Source organism: Pygocentrus nattereri, chromosome 23 (genome assembly GCF_015220715.1).
Source record: "Pygocentrus nattereri isolate fPygNat1 chromosome 23, fPygNat1.pri, whole genome shotgun sequence".
Lineage (NCBI taxonomy): Eukaryota > Metazoa > Chordata > Actinopteri > Characiformes > Serrasalmidae > Pygocentrus > Pygocentrus nattereri.
Genome location: NC_051233.1, coordinates 28,583,984 through 28,606,712, shown reverse-complemented (window position 1 = coordinate 28,606,712; position 22,729 = coordinate 28,583,984). Strand labels below are relative to the sequence as shown.

At 44.7% G+C, this 22,729-nt stretch overlaps 1 protein-coding gene across 1 annotated transcript; it reads right to left on the bottom strand.

Annotated features, from left to right (window-relative positions):
* Window positions 1–3,860: 3,860 nt before the first annotated feature.
* cdc42ep2 (CDC42 effector protein (Rho GTPase binding) 2) lies at window positions 3,861–17,850 on the bottom strand. Its single transcript, XM_017713917.2, has 2 exons — window positions 17,710–17,850; window positions 3,861–8,602 (listed from the first exon to the last, which is right to left on the bottom strand). Exon 2 carries the CDS (start codon window positions 8,195–8,197, stop codon window positions 7,481–7,483), a length of 717 nt encoding a protein of 238 aa, XP_017569406.1. The 5' UTR covers window positions 8,198–8,602; window positions 17,710–17,850; the 3' UTR covers window positions 3,861–7,480.
* Between the last annotated feature and the right edge of the window lie 4,879 nt (window positions 17,851–22,729).

Here is a 22,729-nt window from a genome sequence, read left to right as displayed (position 1 = left end):
AACTAATAATTAAAAACATGAAGGACCTCACACTAAAACACAAGCTTTTATGTGTTAATAATGTTGATAATCTTTTGTCAGTTTAAAGCGAAGCATGTAAGATTGAAAATGGAACATATTTCATTTTATATGAGTTAGTTCCATCCGAGATGTGGAAAGAAACAAAAATCAGTGCTACCAGGGCTAGCTAACCATTTTGTAACCAGTTTGAGAGCCCAAATTTTGTTAAATGGAGGATCATATTTATTACAAAGCACAAGAAAAAGTGAAGGAGGGTGAATCCTCGTCATCAAAGAAGCAAAAACATGACGTCCACCACAGGTTCTACTACATGCTTGGAAAGGGAGAGGTGAGGGAGGGGTATTCAGTTGGTCGCTGTCTGCAACTTCACCACTAGATGCCACTAAATCTTACACATGGCATCTTTGTGTTTAACTGTTGTGTTTTTTAGCTCAGAGTTTTGGACTCCAGTTCATTTAACTCTGTGCTCAACCCAGATGGGTCACACACATTATTATATGGAAGAAAGAGACGTGGGCAGATCATAGCTTTAGAAATGAACATTTATTCATCACTTATAACCACTCTATATCTCATTATTTACTGCAAATCATCTCGTCATGTACAGTTGGGGCTGATTTACACAGTAGCAGCAGCAAGAGAAGGTTTCTTTACAACCAGTTCAGAGTCCAGATGCCTCCAATAGATAAAAGCAGAGTTGAAGGAGTGTTGATAACAGGTAAATCAGTGGAACCACAAACACCAGCATAATTAACCACAGCGGTAAAGAGTTAAGTTTGTCTACATGAACACAGATTAAAATCTCTGTGTCTGGCCTTGATCACAGACGGAACAGCCTGTCATTCATTCGTTAGTGTTTAACTTTCTTACGGAGCAGATGTTATCGTCAGGAATGATTCTGAGAAAAAATCAATCACCGAAAAAAGTATTTGAAAGAACTAAGCACATTCGCAGGTTTAAAGCATCTTCAGAAATAAAAAGAAACCACGAAAAACTGAATCTGCAGAACTTCAGAGTGAAACTATAACAAGGTCCCCCAACCTACACCAGCCGTTTTAGCGCTGGGGGTCTTCACCTTCCCAGGGGGGGTCCGGTCATTGAGCCAGCTTTGCAGATTTATGACAACAGAACCTTGGCAACAGTCTCTACGGTAACACACACTCCACAGTTGCTATCACACCGGCTTAGGCCCCAGTGTCCTCTCTGCTGCGCAGAACATCTAATCACATTTTCCATTCACAAAGAGAAGAGCAGCCATGTGTGCGTTTCCGAAAAGGGACTGACGATAAACTTTCAAAATCTCAAATCTGAAAACAGTCCAAAGGGGGGGGGGGGCTGAGTACATGACAGCTGCAGACTTTCTCATTAGGATAGAGCGTCAAAGAGAAAGTAGGTAATTCTTTAACAAGTTGTAGTGGTAAAAAAAAAAGATTGCTCTTAAACAAAAAACCAAAAAACAAGAAAAAAAAGAAATAAGGGGGGCAGTCGTGGGCTGGACGTTAGGGAACCAGCTTTGCGACTAGAAGGTCAACAGTTTGATCCCCTGAGCTGACAGTATGTGACCGAAGTGCCCTTGAGCAGGGCACCTAACCCCCAACTGCTATCTGGGTGCCGTGGATAGGGCTGCCCACCGCTCCGGGCAAGTGTGCACACCGCCCCCCAGTGTGTGTGTGTTCACTAGCGTGTATGTGGTGTTTCACTGCATGGATGCGTTAGAATGCAGAGGTGAAATTTCCCCATTGTGGGACTGGATAAGGGTCACTTAATCTTAACGAGTAAAAGATGGTTGTAAAGCTTATACGGGTCAGCACGATTTCAAAGAACGTTGAGAGTTTTTAAAATGGCAAATATGAAGGAAAAGTTAAGATGAATTTACAATAAAACAGCATGGACAACACTCAACCGCTCAACTGGACAGCTGGCCGCCCATTATGGTGTCATAATACTGAGGTGTTTTCTATTAACGCCAATGCATTTTATCGCTGTCCAAAAAAAAAAGAAAAGCACCCAAAAAATATGAATCTCCAAAAAAAAGAGGGCAAAAACATTCTAAACTTTTGATACAAGTCAACATGAAGAGATTTCATCCCAAGTAATTTTGGATTTCAACTTCACGAAATGATTAAAACGATTCGCCAGATATGAGTTTTATAATGTCACGATGAAACTGTCATTTAACTCCCATTAAAAGTACCACATTTCTATGAAATGAGTGAGCCAGCGGCTGGTTTTGCATTACAGGATACATCAAGCCTGTGACTGAAGACAGTAGATAATTTAGCTTAGCATCATGGATAAAACTGTAGCTTAGCGTCATTAAACGAAAATCAAGACGTTCCAAATAAACATTTTGTCAACTGGCTCTTTCTTGTTACTTTACGAAGACAAAAAAAATACACGTTCTTCAGACGTACTAATTTAACCGAATGTCTAACAAAAATCGAAAGTTAGCAGCACCAATTAGCGCGATCTCAGCTGAACTCGGTCATTAGCAGCGTTAGCATTTTAGGACAAGCTATTTCTAACATTAATCCAGTCAGAACGCGTGAATTAGAGCTATGCTTCTCTACACAGTGTTCAGGGTCAAAAAGGCCGCTGTGGCCAACACACGCTTCAGATTTCATGTGTTAAAGCTTTTGATATTTCGGTGTAGTAACTAGGAGTTTTGCTGCCATCACACTCAACACTCAGCGTTGTGCTATACGGGCCCAATACTGACACAAATACCAGAAAAGAAAAGAAAGTTCAGCCTCAGTAGACCTCTGAAGTTCATTCGGCAGTCAGCCTCATCCCTGCGTTAGGAATTCCAGGTCTAAGCTGTTTTTCCTCTACAGCAAAAATGATCAGCCTGAAGTAAAATGTTCCCAACCTGACACGTTTTCTGTGTCCTTTAGTCGAAATACGACTAAACACGTCGCTACACACATGCTACAAAACAAGCTAACAGCCCTGAGCACTGAAATGGTGTCACATGAAAATAAGTTTAACTCGGTACTTTAACGCGGTTGTCACACCAACATCTACTCAAACTGGGCTGCTACTGTCCGAGCAACTTAGCTACCACGTTTAACAAAGCCTGCTGGTTTGTGTGGGTATTGTGGTGAAGGTGTCCTGCTTATGTCAGCTCAATGCGCAGCAGTGTTAGCTTGAATGTAGCATTAGTCATTTTTTGGCTCCTTAACAACCTCGTAATGCAATTACAAGGAAAAATGTATGTAAGACGGAACGTTCCAGGTTCCAGGTATTAGAGCTAGAGCTTCAGTTCGGAACATGGATGTGAAAACTGTAAAAAAACAAAAAAAAAACCTCTATCGTTATGCTAATTTCTGCTAGAGCCCCTATGGATTTCTAATAGAATGTTAGCACTAAGCTAACAGCGATTCACAATAACATTTTTTTGGCCAGTCTAGATTGATCACACATATTTAGAGGTTGTAAAAGACAGTTAATGTAAAGTTTATTTGAAGCTTCTAACCGACAGTTACATATTTTACCCTGCAGCAGTTCTACAGAGATGGTTTCAGTAAGGATTCCTGAGGCGACCCTTTACATTTCTGACCGAAACGCACTGGTCAGGCTCGTACTTGTACTCGAGATGTATCCAAACATATCTAGGACTTCCAGAAGAAATCGAAATGTGATTAGTAGATTCCACTGTTAGTTCCTAATCATGTTGGTGGTTAATCTGACGCATTAGGCCTTCTGTTCAGCTTCTGAAGTCCAGACCAGTGGAGGAGCTGGCTTGGCTGTACCTACCGAACTTCGGATTAGATCATTTTCTGTTGGGTGTTTTAAGAATTGGACCTTTTTATCTCCAAACAAACAATTAAATAAAGGACTATTACCATCATATTTGAGGAGTTTTAAATGCAGCATGATGAATATATTTAAAAAAATCAACAAAAATGACTGACATGGATTTTTTTTTTTATTTCACAGAAATCACAGGTGTTCTCTTAAGGCCCTGAGGATTCCCCATGGGGGTTGAAATGTTTTCGTTTTCCTCAGGACACAAAAGCAGCAATTTTTAAGAAGTGGCACTACAAAAGAAATCTGCCTAGAGCCGGAGCCCCAAACATTGGTGTGAGGCCAACTACAAAATTACACACCTCAGAGGTCTACGCTGGCTGAGAACTGCAAATTCTCAAAAACTGCAAAACAAAACATCCCCAAATTCAGGAAAATGAGGAAATTCACATGCAAAACAAAAGAATAAACGCCTGTGATAGTTGATACATGTGCCTGGGACATTCATTAACAAAGATATTTTAAGGAAGTACTGAAGGTGACCGGGAGCTTCACTGTGTGACAGACTCCCCTTGGGCTCCAGAACAAAGTTAGGAGCCTTTCTGATTAAAAACCACAACGAACCAATCACAGTTAGCACCAAGTGATGCTAATGTGCAGTCTGGGGCATTTTCAGTGCTGGCATGTAAGCGATGTTTGGTTAAACATTAGCAGTAAGGCATTAGCAGTAAGGTAGGCATCTCTAGTGGCACAGTCGGACCCCAGGCACCTGCAAATAAAGGGCAACCGGCCCGAATGGTCTTTTTCCTTTATAAGCCCCAGAGTTTACACTGTGACATCACCGTCCATTCACCTTCACAGTCAATTAAGCTGGCAATGATCAACCCTGGGTCGTACTGAATTACATTAAACGTCACATGACTTCACTTGTTACCCTGTTTGCTATACAAAAGTCTCTCAGGTCCATAAGGTTTGACCTCCTGTGCCTCAGTTAAGAAGGTAACACAAGCCTGATGTTCAGTAACCACACCTGCGTCTAAAAACAGCACTCATCTCAACACAAAAGAAGGATCAACTGTCACAGCCCTGGGGTGGGGGGGGGCCTTCCAGCAAAGGCAACACTTCGTTCCAAGGAAGACGCGGCCAGTTTCGTTTTCTTGCTCTCTGAGTGAGATGTTTTTCCTTTTTAGCGTCGTCATTGGACATGATGAAAGCTTCTCTGGTGAAAACGAGCATCAGGTCACAGGGAGGGGTGCACATTTCCCCCCCTTTACACAAACTGGCGCACCACCAAGGTGATGTCATTGCAACACGGAGAGAGAGGAGGTCGTTTTTCTTCTCCTGTAGTTAATCTCTCAACTAAAACCGATCCAGGCCGAGTAAACGTGCACAGTGTGCCTCTAATAGCCGTCCAAGCTGTGATGAAAAAGACTTTTTCACGCTATAAAAAAGCAAAAGAGCGTGTCCAGGTAGTGTAGGGGTCAGCAGCTGCGGCAAAAAAAAAGAGATAAAGACTAAGTAACCAGAAGGGAGTATAAACTCACACCCTTCGTGTGAATTGGGGCTGGATTAGATTGCCAAGATAACATATTATGATGATATTGCTTCATACAATTGTATGAAAAAACTAAAATGACATTTTGTTGGCTTTCTAAGTGAAAATCCATTAACACATCCTCAGGGAACAGCTCTGTAATGTGCTTCATGGACCCCTTTGTGGATGATGGAACTGATGACTGCAACAAGTTAAAGTGAGTATAAAGAGAACTCTGAATGATCTACTACTGACATCCTATCTTCATCAACATAACTTTGATTTTGCATTTTAGGCCTAAACATCGAGACGGACCTTCTTTCTGAGCCTGTGTGTATGAAGCTAACCCCCTAAAAGGCCCCCCAGCAGGCCCAAAGCTTCACTACACACTTCTAAAACCTAAGAATTGCTCAGCCAGTTTGCACTGAAGTGCCTGTAGTTACATAACAATAAGCCATAATATGTAATAATACTTAATATTACATAATATGTAATAAGCCTGAGATTTAAAGGGGTTAATATGTAAAGATGCGTATGAGGTTGCCTGAGAAATCTTCTCTGACTTTTATTTGATTATTTCAGGCCTTCCAGGGCAACTAACATAAGCGCACGCACTCGGTAATGCCACTTCTTACAATTTTAACCAGAAAATACTTGCATAGTGCAGCTTTAAATGGCAGGCAAACAGCACTTGTGCATTAAAATGAGCAGTGCTTTCTCTCTACAGGGTGTGCTCTTATATTTTCACTTAGAAAATCAACACAAGGCCCGTCATTTGAACAGGGGTAACCAAACTTTTGCATACAATTGTATACTGTGATATGTATCTGTGAAAGCTCGGTGTGATGTGGCTAAACACTTTATTTTCTCCCCAACTTATTTGTTGGATCGCGTGGATGCAGTGATTCATCCAGGCATCCAGAGAACATCTGTGATTCATCTTTATGCTCACAGCACACAGTAAAACAGAGCGACTGGTCTGAGGTACATTTACCCATTGTAATCTTCTGAGATACTGAGAAGGACAATACAAGCAATACTCTGTGCGGCCCTAAGGTCAGCTGTTTTTCCCTTTCCTGGCTAACAGTTCTCCGCCGCCCTGGACGCTCTCACGGTGAAGGAGAGCGACCAAACAGTGATGCAAACTCAGAGGTTACTGTTCGAGGCAGCCTCCACGCCATCCAGCAGTTGAATACGTAGATACGAAGAGAAAGTGGGAAGTTGGAAGTGTGTATGTGAGAGGGAAAGCAGTGTTTCATCAGTCTGTTCTCTCTCAGGTGCAGGTCTTTGGTCAGGTGGCCTACAGGAAGACCACTGTCCTCTACCAGCATTGCAAGGTCCAGAGAACGAGAGAATAGCCTTGGTTGCTCCTACTGTGGAGAAGAGTGTTTTCAAAGACAGTGTGGACCTGAAGGGTTACTATGAGGCCTGTCACGATATTTCAGCTGAAAATTAACAGCCACATAAACAACTACTTTTTGTTAATTGTATGCAACTTTTAACAATGGCAAGTGTCCGAATTACATGATTAGCTATCTTGCAAGCTGGCAATACTTAGTAGCTCCCAATTGACAACAGAAACAGTTCATGTTCAATTAAACAAACACTGCTCACTGCTACCCTTTAAAGATGTTACAGCACCAGTCAGAAGATTTATGCTGTTTTTTTCATTAAACACGTTATAATCACGTTTTTGGGGCTTTTTTTATTTACATGCATTTATCTAAATCCAACTAACGAAAATGAACAGCACTTAGTCTGTTTGTTGCAACAAAAACATGACCGTGAAAGCTGACAGCTGTGGAGCGACGTCAGCCTAAACAATTCGCTAATTATTTAATAATCGTGACAGGCCTTGTTACTATTCTATCCAGCACCCATGTGAGCCAGCAGAAGAAGGAGGATTACAAGTAGGGGGTATTCCATCTCTGTGGGGGCCCCGACCCCTCCAAGGAAGTGTGGGGGAGAGCCTCTTGTTGTTTTTCGATTATTTATACTTATTATTTTACCATTGTTCATTTAGTTATAACACTAATTACGTAGAAACAATGTTTTTTCAGTTCAGGATTCACTTGGAGGCCGTCAGCCCCACTGTTCTGCCAGCTGTGACGCCCACAATTACAACAATGTATCATAGATAGTGAGAATGTGAGGCATTTCACTGTCTCTCTTTCTCCCTCAGGTGTAGATCTCTTGTCGTCCGCTGGCTGTGAATCCTCCATTGATCCCTCCCACCCTTGGGCCATCCATGATCTGCAGGACCTCCTCCAGGATGGACGGCCCCAAGTCCAGGTGCAAAGAGAGGAGTGACCCTGCGTGAGAAAGAAAGGGGCGTTCCTCCTCTTCCTCGCCTTCTTTCCTCCCTCGTTTCTCCTCCCCCCTTGCGTCTGAATGAGGTTTGGGGTTCGGAGAAGCAGGACGTGATGCGTGCGGCGACTCCAGGTGCAGTCGTGGAGGTTTCGGAGGCGGGGCGAGAGACGCGGACGCCACTGCTGTTGTCGAGGGGTGAGAGCGGGAGGAGACCGTCGCGGCCGAGGTGGTCTGGGCAGGCAGGGTGAGCGCCTGCACTCCGCCGATGACTGGAAGTGACAAGGCGTTCTTCAGCAGAGGGGAGCTCTCGCTGGCCGGCGGGTGGCTGGTGCTCACGCTGGCTGTGCGGTTGAACTGGAATGCCCCCTGGTGACCTTGTTGCCCGGGCAACAGGTGAAACTTGCCCTGGAGGAAAGAGAGGTCGCCGAAGAGGTCATCGGCTCCTCCTCCGCTGCCAATGTGGATGGTGTGGCGGAAGTCTCCCAGCGGAGGGCTGATCATGTCGGACGACAGCAGGTCCCTCAGCTTCTCCTTCTTTCCTTTACGACTCCGCCGCTTCAGGTAGATCGGAGCCTTGGTGGACATGTCTGACACCTGCTGTCGCCCGGAGCAACACAGAGACAACTCCTGCAACAGCGTGGACAGAGAGGCAGAAAGAAAGAGAGAAAAAAGAGGGCAGAAAGAGAAGGGAACCGTACAGAACAGAACAAAGGACTGGGCAAAGGAGGAGAAGATAAGAAAAGATGCAAACAGAAGAGATGAAAACACAAGCGAACGAGAAGATGACTAAAGAAAGGAGAAGAGAAGAGATGCAAACAGAATAGGATGAAGCAGTCCAGCTGTTGAGAAGCCCTGAAGTGGAAAGCTCTAGTTCAGTATCTACACCAATGTCTCTGGAGTAAGAGTATTCCCACAATTTCCACTCAAAGGTAGCACACCAAGTATTCCCAATGGGAAGACATCCATGACTCCTGTGTCACTCCATGCCGCCTGGAGAGAGAGAGAAAGAAGCAAACGTTAGCAAGTACACTCTAATGGACAACAAACAGACTCTAATGTAAAGTATTCCTCACTGAGACGTTAGATTTCCTAAATAGTGTCCATGCGTCCATGTAGGACTTCCTCCCATAAACAGCTCTTCCGTTCAGTGCCTCGGATTATTTATATCTCCAATCTGTTCGTTTATTTGCACCTCAAACTGAGGAGCCAAAACTCTAAAGACGTAAACAGGCAACGGCACGGCGGTAAAGAGGGATAAGGCCCAGATCCCGGCTTATATAACAGAAGACGCTTTAGGGCGGATTTCATTAGCTATTCCACATGGCTGGAAAAAAGATAAAGACGAGTTTTAATAAGCAGAGGACAAGAGAAATAAATCAGTCATCTGGAGCTTTTTGCTTGATAATCAGTGCTTGTTGATGTTGGCAGAGGAGCCTCGGAGAAACGTCCGGGTGAGTGTCGTGTCTTTGTGGTTGATCAGTGAGCTGGACCAAACTGGAATCTCACTGGAGTTTAGGGCTCTGGCGATTACCTCTATTATCAATGAATCTATGGACTGTTATTCGAACAATCGACTACTTGACTATTCCTCTAAATGTCTAGACTCTGGACCCATCGTCTCCACTCTCACGGACTTTGAATCTATGTTTAATGATGTTCAATAAAGTGACATCACGGTTGAATCTGTGCCACCGCAAGTTTGCAAAGGTGTAAATGGTGTTAATAAGAGACGACTCACTTCTGTGGTTGATAGTTACATTAACATCTCCACAGGAATTGACTAATAACTTATATTGGAAGATGAGTCGATTGTCTAATTAAATATTGTTTGAACTCTGGAGCTGGAGTTTTCAAATGTGAAAAAAGTGATATGTACACTATAAAGTGCTTTGGTTTTCAAGTAAACAGTAGGAATGTAATAACACAATATGAATTGCATTGAATTGTATCACAGCACATCCTGTACTGTAATTAGCTTGTGGCCAGGGCTGGTTCATGAGGAGCCTGGCCACTTCCTATTTCCCCCGTTATATCAAAAATACGACTGCAAAACAGTAGAGGGCGCCCATGAGCAAGTCCTCAACAAATGGAAGCAAAGAGAGCCTAAAACCGAAAAAAGTGAAAATAGTTTCTAATCACTCGCCAAGAACATTTCTTTCATTTTAGAAAGTATAAAGACGTGTTTCACTAAATCTCCAAGGAAAACTCACCTGTATACCTGTATGTTTGGGTTTTGGGCAGCACAACACAAGCATTACTACTACTGAGTGCTGTTTGGCTGGCGAGTGCAAACTCGTGTTCAAAGGCTCTTAAAATATAAAACAACAAATGTTTTACGTTGTTCTGTGTCCAGGATATGAATGCATTCCTCTGTCTTAATATTGTTTAAGCATTTATAAACTATGACTTTGCACAAAAGCTCCATATACATTTTGGACTTGGGATCACCCTCCTGCCTTTCCTTGTGCCTAGAGTGCTACTTTAGGGGCTTTAGTTTTTAAATATGTGTGGAAAGGCTTTTATTATGCTAAATGCTCTAATAAACTACAAAAGGAAAAAATGAATATCTTCACGTGAGTCACATTTTGAGCCACTCCGTACTTTTGTTGTATTGAAAAATGCATCGTATCAACACCGCTGTATTACTGAGTCAAATTATGCATTTAGTGAGTCGTTGGTCTCTAGTAAACTGTCAAACTTTGTCCATAATCATCGACGACTGCTGCAGCCATACTGGAGAGAGAGAAAGATTTACTGCCTTCAATTAAAAGAGACACATGAATAATTAAAATGTGCCTGTGTTCTGGGTTTCGGAGGATGTTGCACATCAGGTTGTGTTTCCATGTGTGGCTCATGTGTAGTGTGTAGTGTGTATATGTGTGTGTGTGTGTGTGTGTGTGTGTGTTGGGGAAGCGAGTTTGACTTACATTCCGCCAGCATTAAGTCACGCATCTCCAGTTACATCAACCATGACAGTGAGTGTGTTTGTGTGCATGCAGAGGCTTTCTTCAATGTCAGCGAGTATGACTGACTTTAAAGGCTACAGTGTTTCCCACAAACACACACAAACGTACGGAGCCAAAACCAGACCGGAGAAACGAAAGGGTGCTTCCTCTGTGGAACAGTAACATTAGTCTTATATAAGCAGCATAACAGTAGTGTTAGTGGCGCTGCTGCGGTCAACGTGCTGCTGCAGCTAAATCCCTGCAGAGGAAACACACACACACACACACACACACACACACACACACACACACACACACACACAGGATGCAAGGAAGCTCTACTTCATCCGTTTATAAGGAGACACATGGGCAGCAGGATTTTCTTGTGTCTGATGCAATTATTTACATATTGCACATATTTACACATTTACATACATACATAAACATCACCCTATACACAAAAATAATGCTGAAAACATGCTCATTGACATGTGCCTCAGAAAAACCGCCAATCTTCTGACTGGTGTTTTAACTCCTCTAGAGGGCAGCGTTGAGTGCTGTTTGTTTATATGAGCTCCAGCTGACAGCCGTTACTAAGTATTCTGTTTATGTGTTTTTATATAGTGTCGCTGTCCTCACAAAAACAAGCATCTCCAAAACAGTGGCTTCACAGGAGAGGGCAAAATTCTCTTACCTTTCACTGCGAGTTTATTTAAAGAGATTTTGTTCCAAGCGATTTAGGGAATTTCTATTGGCCCATTCATCGTGAAATTCCCACACAACATAAAGAACAGCTGGTGTGTTGAAAAGATGTAGAAAAACGAAAACCGATAAAAAATGGAGATACATGGTTTTCTTCGGACAGCCGTGATATTTTGCTTCCTTTGTACTTTTTTGTATTCTTTGTTTAATTTTAAAGCTGTTGGGGATGTTAATCTCTGAAACAACTCAAAGCATCATGACATGTTAAACTGTAATTCAGGATGATTACAGAACTACGTATTTCCACTCAAAACGGCCAGTGAATGCGAGTAATTTTAGGAGGTATTTCTGATGAGATCAGATAGAGGATAATCCGCTTGCATGAAGAAGTAGGAAGTCGAAGAAAAGTAGCTGAAAAAGTTCAAGTATCAGAGAAAATTGGATTCTTAACAACCACACATAAAACCTGGTAGATATGGGTGTGTATTTTATATATATATATATATATATATATGCATGTATATTTAGTGACCCTTATTAGTCCCACAACTTTTCACCTCCACATTTAACCCCTCTGTGCAGTGAAACACCACATACACACTTGTGAGCACACACACACACTAGGGGCAGTGAGCACACTTGCCTGGAGCAATGGGCAGCCGTATCCATAGCACAGGGCTGGTTCTGTGACCTCCAGCCCATGACTTCCCCCAAATATATGAATATAAACCTTGCTTCTCCTTTACAGGACAAAGACAAACACTACTTTTCTTTTAATGTACGTCAATGGAACCAGGTTTTTTTCCCAAGCAATTCTGGGCTGATTGTTTTGGTCTACTCTTCATAAAACTTACACACACCGTAAAGGACCAGCACAACACACACTAACACACCACCACCACTTCAGTGTTACCACAGTGCTGAGAATGACCCACCACCCAAACAGTACCTGCTTTGTGAGGGTCCATGGGGGTCCTGCCCACTGAAGAACAGGGTAACAGAGTATCAGAGAAACAGATGGACTACAGTCTGTAACTGTAGAACTACAGAGACCAGCTATACAGTAAGTGGAGCTGATGAAGTGGACAACGAGTGTAGAAACAAGGAGGTGGTCATACTGTTATGCCTGATAGGTGTGTATATATATACACGCATGTAAAACAAACCTGTGGTCTAACTGTTACAGCATTGTGTCTGTGTGATGCTGTAGATACGCAGTATTTTGCTCTAACTGTCTAACGGTGGTCTAACCGCTGCAGTAGTGCGACTGCGCTGATAGAAGCTTTTCTCTGATGGTACAGAACCACACAGTGTGTGTGTGCAGTGACAGAATGACATTGTCTGAGAGAGAGACTGCAGTGTGCTGACTCACTGAACTGAGAAGATAATGGACAACGGATAAACAGAGAGGAAAAAAAGGGAACGGGAGAGAAACAATGTCACCCTTATTAGAAATGACTGCACATGCATCACTGTGGTTTGTGCTTTCTCTAAAAACTTTTATTAACAAGTTAACTTTCCGAGCTCTTCTGTTCGCCAGGACACAATGAGGAGCTTCAGAGCTTCGCCTCTTTTCTAACCAGCAGACAATAAACAGGAATGTCACTCATTCTGTGTCAAGGTCAGTCCAATCTAATCTACAGTGCAGAACCTGTACGACCAGTGATTTCACACACTGCAGGCATGATATGAGATCATATCTGACTGATCAGTTTCGGCACGCCAAGGGAATATTTCAAGAAATATGAGGGAAAAAATTGGCCGCTCTAGGGGACTTCTTTGCTTGCAACTCTGACCCTTGGTATGTTTGACAAGCCAGTCATAAGGTGGTGATTCATCTGTATTGATTTTGAAATGTCAAATGTAACAGTATTCAATAACATTCAACAATTTTTAACAATAAAAACAGCTTGTTGGGTTGTGTTGTTATTGTCTATGTTCCACTACTGTGTAAACAGTTGCTCCAGTCAGGTTTTTCAGTCAAATTTTCTGCAAAATTTCTGAATCATAAGTGCAATAAGCTGAGCGACTATGATAATGATGCTCCAGCTGAATTTTTTAAAGCATCAGTCCCCCCACCCCCCCCCTCGCCAGCCCCTGCCAGTCATAACAAAAAAGGTAACAGCCATAACAACATAAGTTTAAAGTTATATGAAATAAGCCTGATGAAATAAACTATAACAAGGTCTTTAACTCTACTGGCTTTTAAAAAAAACTTCAATTTAATTCTTAATGGTTAAGCTATTATTGATCAGCCTGCATAAATATTTACTTCAACAGACCAAAGTTTGTTGTGTTTACACATGAGGATCTGGATGTCCTGCAAAGCCGGAAATTTATTACACAATAATAAATATAAACAAATTGCTGTGATGTCCTATCTGAACAACTGCCTGACGGGTGCTTGGGCCCCTAAATTACCACAAAGGAACAACATCTATCCAAACAATCTGGCTTGGCTTAAGGAAACTCCCCTAATCCTCTACCTAATCAAAACATAACCGCACTACAGCTTCTAGCTGTGGGATCAGGTGTTGTGATCGGTCTTGTGCGGACCTGTCGTGTGGGCCTAAGCCTCGTCCCAGGAAAGGAAACTGATTCTGAACTGCATAAACACATTACTTCACGACATCCAGCTATCTTTGTTTACAAGAGCTGAGTCAGGAGAGACACATTTCTCACAGTCTAAACAATCGACCACAGTTACATTATCATCAGAGGGTTTATTCCAGTCAAGACAAAGTGTCGCCAGGTAGTCCTGAAAAAAGTGATGCACTGAATTTAACTTGCATCATTTCCACATTAACAAAATGCATTCCTGCAATTTTTCACTTGTCTGGATTTGTAGATGCTATCCTTCCACTCTTAAAAATAAAGGTGGCAAAAAGGTTCCTCGCATGCCGCAACAGAAACACCAGATTTCCCTAAAGTACCTTTCATTGGATGGTCCTGCACAGAACCATTGGCGTGAATGAGCTGAGTGAGTCTGAAGAACCTTTCTTAATGTTTAAAGAATGAAGGAAATCCCCATAAATTGGTATAGAGTCTGTACAAAATGTGGAGGTTCTTCAAACTCACATATCTCTTTGTAAAAATGGTTCTTTGGGGAAGCAAATGTGGTTGAAAAAGTGCTTGCAGCTCTATTTTTAAGAGTGTGCCTTAGAACTCTAAACATAACACTCTATTGCTCACTCTAGCCCTAGTCTCCTAAGCCAGGCTTCTGCCTATTGTCAGAGAATCTGCTGCATTTCATCGCCCAACATGGTTAAGAAGAGCCTACTTTGACAGGAATGGGCTGTTTGAATGACATGCAAAATAACCAATTACAGACAGGTTTAACCAAAGTGATACTCGAAAACAAGGAGGACTGGGCCTGAATCTGATATCCCATGAATAGTACTGTAGTGTTTGGCTCAAACACCACCCGAAAAGCAAGTTTTTTAGGTTGTTCTGGCTACTGCACTTGCACAGATCTCCACAACTGAGGGGAGATTTTTCCCCACTCGTGGCGTAACTGGTAAGCTGATTGGCTCTTTTTATCGAAGGGCGTGACTTTTAGAGCAAACGGTTAACAAAGTGGGGCTTCAAACAACACAAACCCACGTGCCAAAGAGGTAAGTGCCAGCAAACGTGAGGATATCTAAGCTACTAATGCCTTTAAAGAAAACTCTTTAATTACTTTTAAAGACAAGAATGCTTTTTTTTTTTTTTTTAAACCAGCCACTGTATCTTGCTCTGAAAGACTGAGTCACAATGTGTAAAGCAAGTGACGGCGTGTGGATGGAATGTGTCACAACTGACAAAATCTTGACCGGTTGTAGATAAAGTGTACATGTGGGTGAAGCGGCTGTAACCTGTAACCCTGACCTCAGCCCAACACCCAAACCCTAACCCTGGCCCCAGTCCTGACTCTAACCTCGACCACAACCCAAATCTTTATCTTAACCCTAGTGCTGTCGGGAATCACAGGTACTTTTGTTAATAACTAGGATCTACAGTGACTATCCAAATAAAGTGCCTTCTGCTTTTCTTACTTTGGTCTATAAGGTTGCTGATGTAATATACTTTATTCACAAGCGAAAAAAAGTACATGTGAATCAAGTAAACTCAATACGTGACTCTTTCCAGCGTGATATAATAAATCTGCTAGCAGCGCACAATCTGGAAAGGTTATTTAACTGCGTCTCCAGTGTTTTATCGGCGAGGAAAGGGCAGAAAACAAAAGCTCTGCCAAACCTGAAGGGGTCAAACACTTAGTGAGCCGTGCTAGCGCTTAGATAATGCAGAGAACACGCTGGCTTTGACGAAGGAACAGAGGAGGAGGGGGGGTGTGTGCTTAGGAAGGTGGGTACACCCCCCTCGTCAGAACTAACAGCACTGCAGAGGCCTCGTAGAGCCTTACCAAAAACGTACTGAATATTAGAGCGATGGATTTAAGTAATAAATAAACAGACGTGCTACAGAGCGGGTAATACATACATGAACACCAAGCCAAATCAATGGACCTATAAAACTCAGACAAGACAAATTTAAAGCATACTCACAGCACGTTTAAAGGCATTTTGGGGCCTACAACGGCAATTCTGGCCCGAGTATCTACACTATATACCCAAAGGTATCCAGACAGCTGCTACTAGTTTGTGAATTCAGCTCTATCGAGGAGCACCCATCTCTGGTTCAGGCATTTAGTTGTGCATAAATTGTATAATCTCGATAGAAAAGCACTGACTAACAGAAACATGATGCTCTGGAGCAGCCGCACACAAGCCTAGGTCACCATGTGTCAAACACAAGGCCCGTGGGTCAAGTCAGGCCTGTGGCACAATCCCACAATTATTTAAATTTTCTACTAATATTAGCCCGTGTGTGCTCCCACCCCCTTCCCAACAATGATCTATGGGACAGCACCAATATAAATAAATAAATAAATCATTCTCTGGAACGATGGAGCTCCATCCAATACCTTTGGGATGAGTTGGTGTGTCCAGAACTGATCCTCCAACATCAGTGCCTGACCTCACTAATTCTCTTGTGGCTGAACTGCAACCAGATCCTCACAGCAATGCTCCAACATCTCGCGTAAAGCCTACTCAGAAGAGTAGAGGCTGTTACTGCAGCAAAGGAGGATAAACTCCTTATTAATACACCTCATTTGAGAAGAAAGGCTGAGAAGGTGTCTATAAACCGTGGATATGGAGGCCTTCAAACGCAATTCGGCCACAACTGGTCAAAGCACATGAAGAACACTGTTGATATCTGCGCGTCTAACGTCCTTCACATTCATCATCAGCCAAACGCACTGTCCACTGAGCCTCCACCCAGCTGAATGACCACTTGGTTCACTTTGGTTGAAAGTGCAAAGTCAAGAGATTTCATGTAAATTTAAGCCTGAACATTCACTTACAGCTGACATTCTCAACAAATGGTTCTGCAAGGGTTCTTTAGTTAAGGGGATAGTATAGAGTTCTGTATAGAATCATGGTTCTTTGCTTGGTGAAATTGTGCAGACTGTGTTTTAGAGCCCCAAAAAGCTTTCTTTTATTACGATTTCAAGCTTGTAACAATAGAAGAACCCCTTTTTGGTGCTATACAGAACCATTTTCAGAAAGGTTCTATGTAGAATCACACGCAACACGTCCTCAATCAATCTGAAGAAACGTCACCCTGCAAAAACCATTTAAGCATGCAAATTATTCCATACAGAACTCATTGTTCTAAACAGAACCATTCCCTTTACTATAGAACCCATGAAGAACCTTCGCTTTAAGAGCGTGTGGTACTTTACAGCCAACAACACAACGCGAAGATGAAGTTAGATTCTTATTTATGAGCTTCGTGTTCGAACTTTCCGTTCCACCTTAAATGCCGCCGCTGTTCCAGTCCGGCGCATGGAACTCGGAAGGCAACCGCTGCTCCGTTTAAGGTGGAACGGAAAGTTCTAATAACAAGCAAACTTCAGCTTCGTCGTTTTTCAGCGCGGCTCGCACTAAAGGCAGGTGCCAGTGGGAGCTCAATGAGCTTGTTCTGGAAAAAATACAGCAAACTAAAGCTCTCTCTTTTCACGAGTCCAGAAAGAGAGAGAGAGAGAGAGAGAGAGAGAGAGAGAGAGAGAGCAGCCCACCGAATAACAAAACGAAAAGGACGCCACCATCGTAATAACACGGCTTATTACTGCTCAATAAACGTCTAACTTTAACAAGTTGCGAGTTAACCACAGGTTATACACAAGAAATGTGCTATTTTAGCTCTTTTCCATACAGAACGGCTCAATTTGCGCCTGTAATAATCATTTTAATCGCATTTTAAGTGTTTCCGCCCAACATTTCACCTCAACACCACCAGCCTGTAAAAGACAGCGTCTCATTGCGATGAACTAATCAGTGTAAAGCCTCTTTAGAGAAATTTAGAAACTCAAATTCAAGTAAAATGTGTGTTGTTTTCCCAGCTTACCTTCAAGTTCAGCTTCCCACTCAGATAAAATCCCTTTAAAACAGATACGAGTCGTTTCAGAACAGATAAATACGTCCTTTTGGGGGGAGAAGCGAAAACCCCTCAGTCAAGGTGCGGGTTTCGTCATGAAGTGAATCCCGAGCTTCACTCACAGACTCGTGGTTTACTCAGCCCCGCCCCTTCGGTCAACCCCGCCCCCGGGAGCCACAAAGGGGCGGGGCTGTGTAGACCACGAGTCTGTGAGGGAGCTCGGGCCTCACAGGCTTAGTTCACGGCTAAAAACGCCACAGGAGCCGCATCACCAGCCTCCTCAGCTCGGCATCACCACCGAAATAGCCCGTCCAGTCGCTGCATTACAGCCCTGCTGACTCTGTGAAACTGGAAACGCCCTTCGGCTCACTTTCCTCCTCTCTCTCCCTCTCCCTCTCCCTATCCCTGAGCCCCAGTAGCTCCCTGCTGGACACACACTGTTCAGGATGTCTATTTCGTGACATACCTGAGCTCCTCTTAACACGCAGGAGCTCTTTGTAGTTCTACTCCAGACTGTAGCCCATCTGCTTCTCGGCCCAGCTCCAGTTCCCGGCCCTGCCACTTAGCCCTTAGCCCTCCGTTTTGTGGTAGGGCGTCCTGACTTTTGTGGAGATAGAGGGGTCTCTCAGATACACACTCCAACTGATATAAGACCTAAGAACGACTAAAGACTCCTAAAAACATTACAGTAATCACTGTATCGTCTTAGTCTAGTGCCGTTTCAGGGCATTATGGTCCTTTTCTTCATAGCAAGCATAGAAATCCACTGATGGTATGCTAATGTCTTGGTAGCTAATGTGCCAAGTTACCTGTTCCACCTTAAATCCAGCAGTAGTGGCGCTGGAAGCGGCCTGAATGTAACTGCTGCTCCATTTAAGGTGGAACGGGAAAGTTCGAATAAGAAGCTGGCGAATATCTGACTTCAGCTTCCTATCACTGAAGACTTAGGGGTGGGTGACAATAAATAATTGCCCCCCTCTTTGAAAGCCCCCCTCCTTAAACTTAACCAAAGCCCAGCAGTGAGGAGCTGAACTTCACCCTCCGCTGCGGTCACTGCAGACAGGCAGGGTCGCCTACAGAGCAGCGCTAGTAGCCGTTAATGAAGCAGTGCTCTTTTTATTTGCGGGTCCCGTTTCATAGGGAAAGATTTCGACCACTACCCCTTATAACTCGGCTCCAAGGAGCAAGGAGACACTCGAAAACAAGGGGCAGGGGTAAAAACAGCCCTAAAGCAGCTCTGCTGTCTGATCCACTCGCAGCAGTGCAACATCAGTGTCACTGCAGTGCTGAGAATGATCCACGCCCTGCTCTGTGGGGGTCCTGGCCATTGATTTATTTAGCTATTTGCTGTTAAAACCACAAAAACCGCAATGTTTTGCCACATTTTTGGCACATAGTTTTCCCAGGAGCGTATAAGGATAAGGAGCTACTGGAGATTCAGCCAAGTGTGCTCTGTTGGAACATGACTTGTTGGAACAATTATCCCCCCTGACTTCCACAGGACCGGATTTCAGGGAATAGGGTGGGAAATTTTTTTTTTCCAGTTGGATAAAAGTAAACAGACCAGGATTTCAAGAGAAGAAGGAAGTTCTGTAAAGCTGTGGCGGAAGTGGAGAAATGATTATAATATGGTAAATGGGTCTCACAAGCCAGGGCAGGTTCACGTTTCTTAGGTCAAGTGCTGCTTTACTTGCTTTATACGCTGAATGAAGGTCTGGTATCAGGTAACTGGGGGTCCGACTCAGGTCATCCTGTCTGTACTTTATGCAAAATTAATTCTCAAAATCATATCACAAGCCTGACTTTATAACCCGTGATGCCGGTTTTCGTCTGGAGACGCCAACATTGAACAGGTCATTGTTTTAGCTCATGCTAAAAACATTAAATTGTGTAGTTAGCATTTGTGAATAGCACTAACTGACAGCTAATGGACAGTGGTGAGCTCACTGACAGCTAACGGACAGTGGTGAGCTCACTGACAGCTAACGGACAGTGGTGGGCTCACTGACAGCTAACGGACAGTGGTGAGCTCACTGACAGCTAACGGACAGTGGTGGGCTCACTGACAGCTAACGGATAGTGGTGAGCTCACTGACAGCTAACGGACAGTGATGAGCTCACTGACAGCTAACGGACAGTGGTGAGCTCACTGACAGCTAACGGACAGTGGTGAGCTCACTGACAGCTAACGGACAGTGGTGAGCTCACTGACAGCTAACGGACAGTGGTGAGCTCACTGACAGCTAACGGATAGTGGTGAGCTCACTGACAGCTAACGGACAGTGGTGAGCTCACTGACAGCTAACGGACAGTGGTGAGCTCACTGACAGCTAACGGACAGTGGTGAGCTCACTGACAGCTAATGGACAGTGGTGAGCTCACTGACAGCTAATGGACAGTGGTGAGCTCACTGACAGCAGACGGACAGTGGTGAGCTCACTGACAGCAGACGGACAGTGGTGAGCTCACTGACAGCAGACGGACAGTGGTGAGCTCACTGACAGCTAACGGATAGTGGAGAGCTCACTGACAGCAGACGGATAGTGATGAGCTCACTGACAGCTAACGGACAGTGGTGAGCTCACTGACAGCAGACGGACAGTGGTGAGCTCACTGACAGCAGACGGATAGTGATGAGCTCACTGACAGCTAACGGATAGTGGTGAGCTCACTGACAGCAGACGGATAGTGATGAGCTCACTGACAGCAGACGGACAGTGGTGAGCTCACTGACAGCTAACGGACAGTGGTGAGCTCACTGACAGCTAACGGACAGTGGTGAGCTCACTGACAGCAGACGGACAGTGGTGAGCTCACTGACAGCAGACGGACAGTGGTGAGCTCACTGACAGCTAACGGACAGTGGTGAGCTCACTGACAGCTAATGGACAGTGGTGAGCTCACTGACAGCAGACGGACAGTGGTGAGCTCACTGACAGCAGACGGACAGTGGTGAGCTCACTGACAGCAGACGGATAGTGATGAGCTCACTGACAGCTAACGGACAGTGGTGGGCTCACTGACAGCTAACGGACAGTGGTGAGCTCACTGACAGCTAACGGACAGTGGTGGGCTCACTGACAGCTAACGGATAGTGGTGAGCTCACTGACAGCTAACGGACAGTGATGAGCTCACTGACAGCTAACGGACAGTGGTGAGCTCACTGACAGCTAACGGATAGTGGTGAGCTCACTGACAGCTAACGGATAGTGGTGAGCTCACTGACAGCTAACGGATAGTGGTGAGCTCACTGACAGCTAACGGACAGTGGTGAGCTCACTGACAGCTAACGGATAGTGGTGAGCTCACTGACAGCTAACGGATAGTGGTGAGCTCACTGACAGCAGACGGACAGTGGTGAGCTCACTGACAGCTAACGGATAGTGGTGAGCTCACTGACAGCTAATGGACAGTGGTGAGCTCACTGACAGCAGACGGACAGTGGTGAGCTCACTGACAGCAGACGGACAGTGGTGAGCTCACTGACAGCAGACGGACAGTGGTGAGCTCACTGACAGCTAACGGATAGTGGTGAGCTCACTGACAGCAGACGGATAGTGATGAGCTCACTGACAGCTAACGGACAGTGGTGAGCTCACTGACAGCTAACGGACAGTGGTGGGCTCACTGACAGCTAACGGACAGTGGTGAGCTCACTGACAGCTAACGGACAGTGGTGGGCTCACTGACAGCTAACGGATAGTGGTGAGCTCACTGACAGCTAACGGACAGTGATGAGCTCACTGACAGCTAACGGACAGTGGTGAGCTCACTGACAGCTAACGGATAGTGGTGAGCTCACTGACAGCTAACGGACAGTGGTGAGCTCACTGACAGCTAACGGATAGTGGTGAGCTCACTGACAGCTAACGGATAGTGGTGAGCTCACTGACAGCTAACGGACAGTGGTGAGCTCACTGACAGCTAACGGACAGTGGTGAGCTCACTGACAGCTAACGGACAGTGGTGAGCTCACTGACAGCTAACGGACAGTGGTGAGCTCACTGACAGCTAACGGACAGTGGTGAGCTCACTGACAGCTAACGGATAGTGGTGAGCTCACTGACAGCTAACGGATAGTGGTGAGCTCACTGACAGCTAACGGATTGTGGTGAGCTCACTGACAGCTAACGGACAGTGGTGAGCTCACTGACAGCAGACGGACAGTGGTGAGCTCACTGACAGCTAACGGATAGTGGTGAGCTCACTGACAGCTAACGGATAGTGGTGAGCTCACTGACAGCTAACGGATTGTGGTGAGCTCACTGACAGCTAACGGACAGTGGTGAGCTCACTGACAGCAGACGGACAGTGGTGAGCTCACTGACAGCTAACGGACAGTGATGAGCTCACTGACAGCTAACGGACAGTGATGAGCTCACTGACAGCTAACGGACAGTGGTGAGCTCACTGACAGCTAACGGACAGTGGTGAGCTCACTGACAGCTAATGGACAGTGGTGAGCTCACTGACAGCTAATGGACAGTGGTGAGCTCACTGACAGCAGACGGACAGTGGTGAGCTCACTGACAGCAGACGGACAGTGGTGAGCTCACTGACAGCTAACGGATAGTGGTGAGCTCACTGACAGCAGACGGATAGTGATGAGCTCACTGACAGCTAACGGACAGTGGTGAGCTCACTGACAGCTAACGGACAGTGGTGAGCTCACTGACAGCTAACGGATAGTGGTGAGCTCACTGACAGCTAACGGATTGTGGTGAGCTCACTGACAGCTAACGGACAGTGGTGAGCTCACTGACAGCAGACGGACAGTGGTGAGCTCACTGACAGCTAACGGACAGTGATGAGCTCACTGACAGCTAACGGACAGTGATGAGCTCACTGACAGCTAACGGACAGTGGTGAGCTCACTGACAGCTAACGGACAGTGGTGAGCTCACTGACAGCTAATGGACAGTGGTGAGCTCACTGACAGCTAATGGACAGTGGTGAGCTCACTGACAGCAGACGGACAGTGGTGAGCTC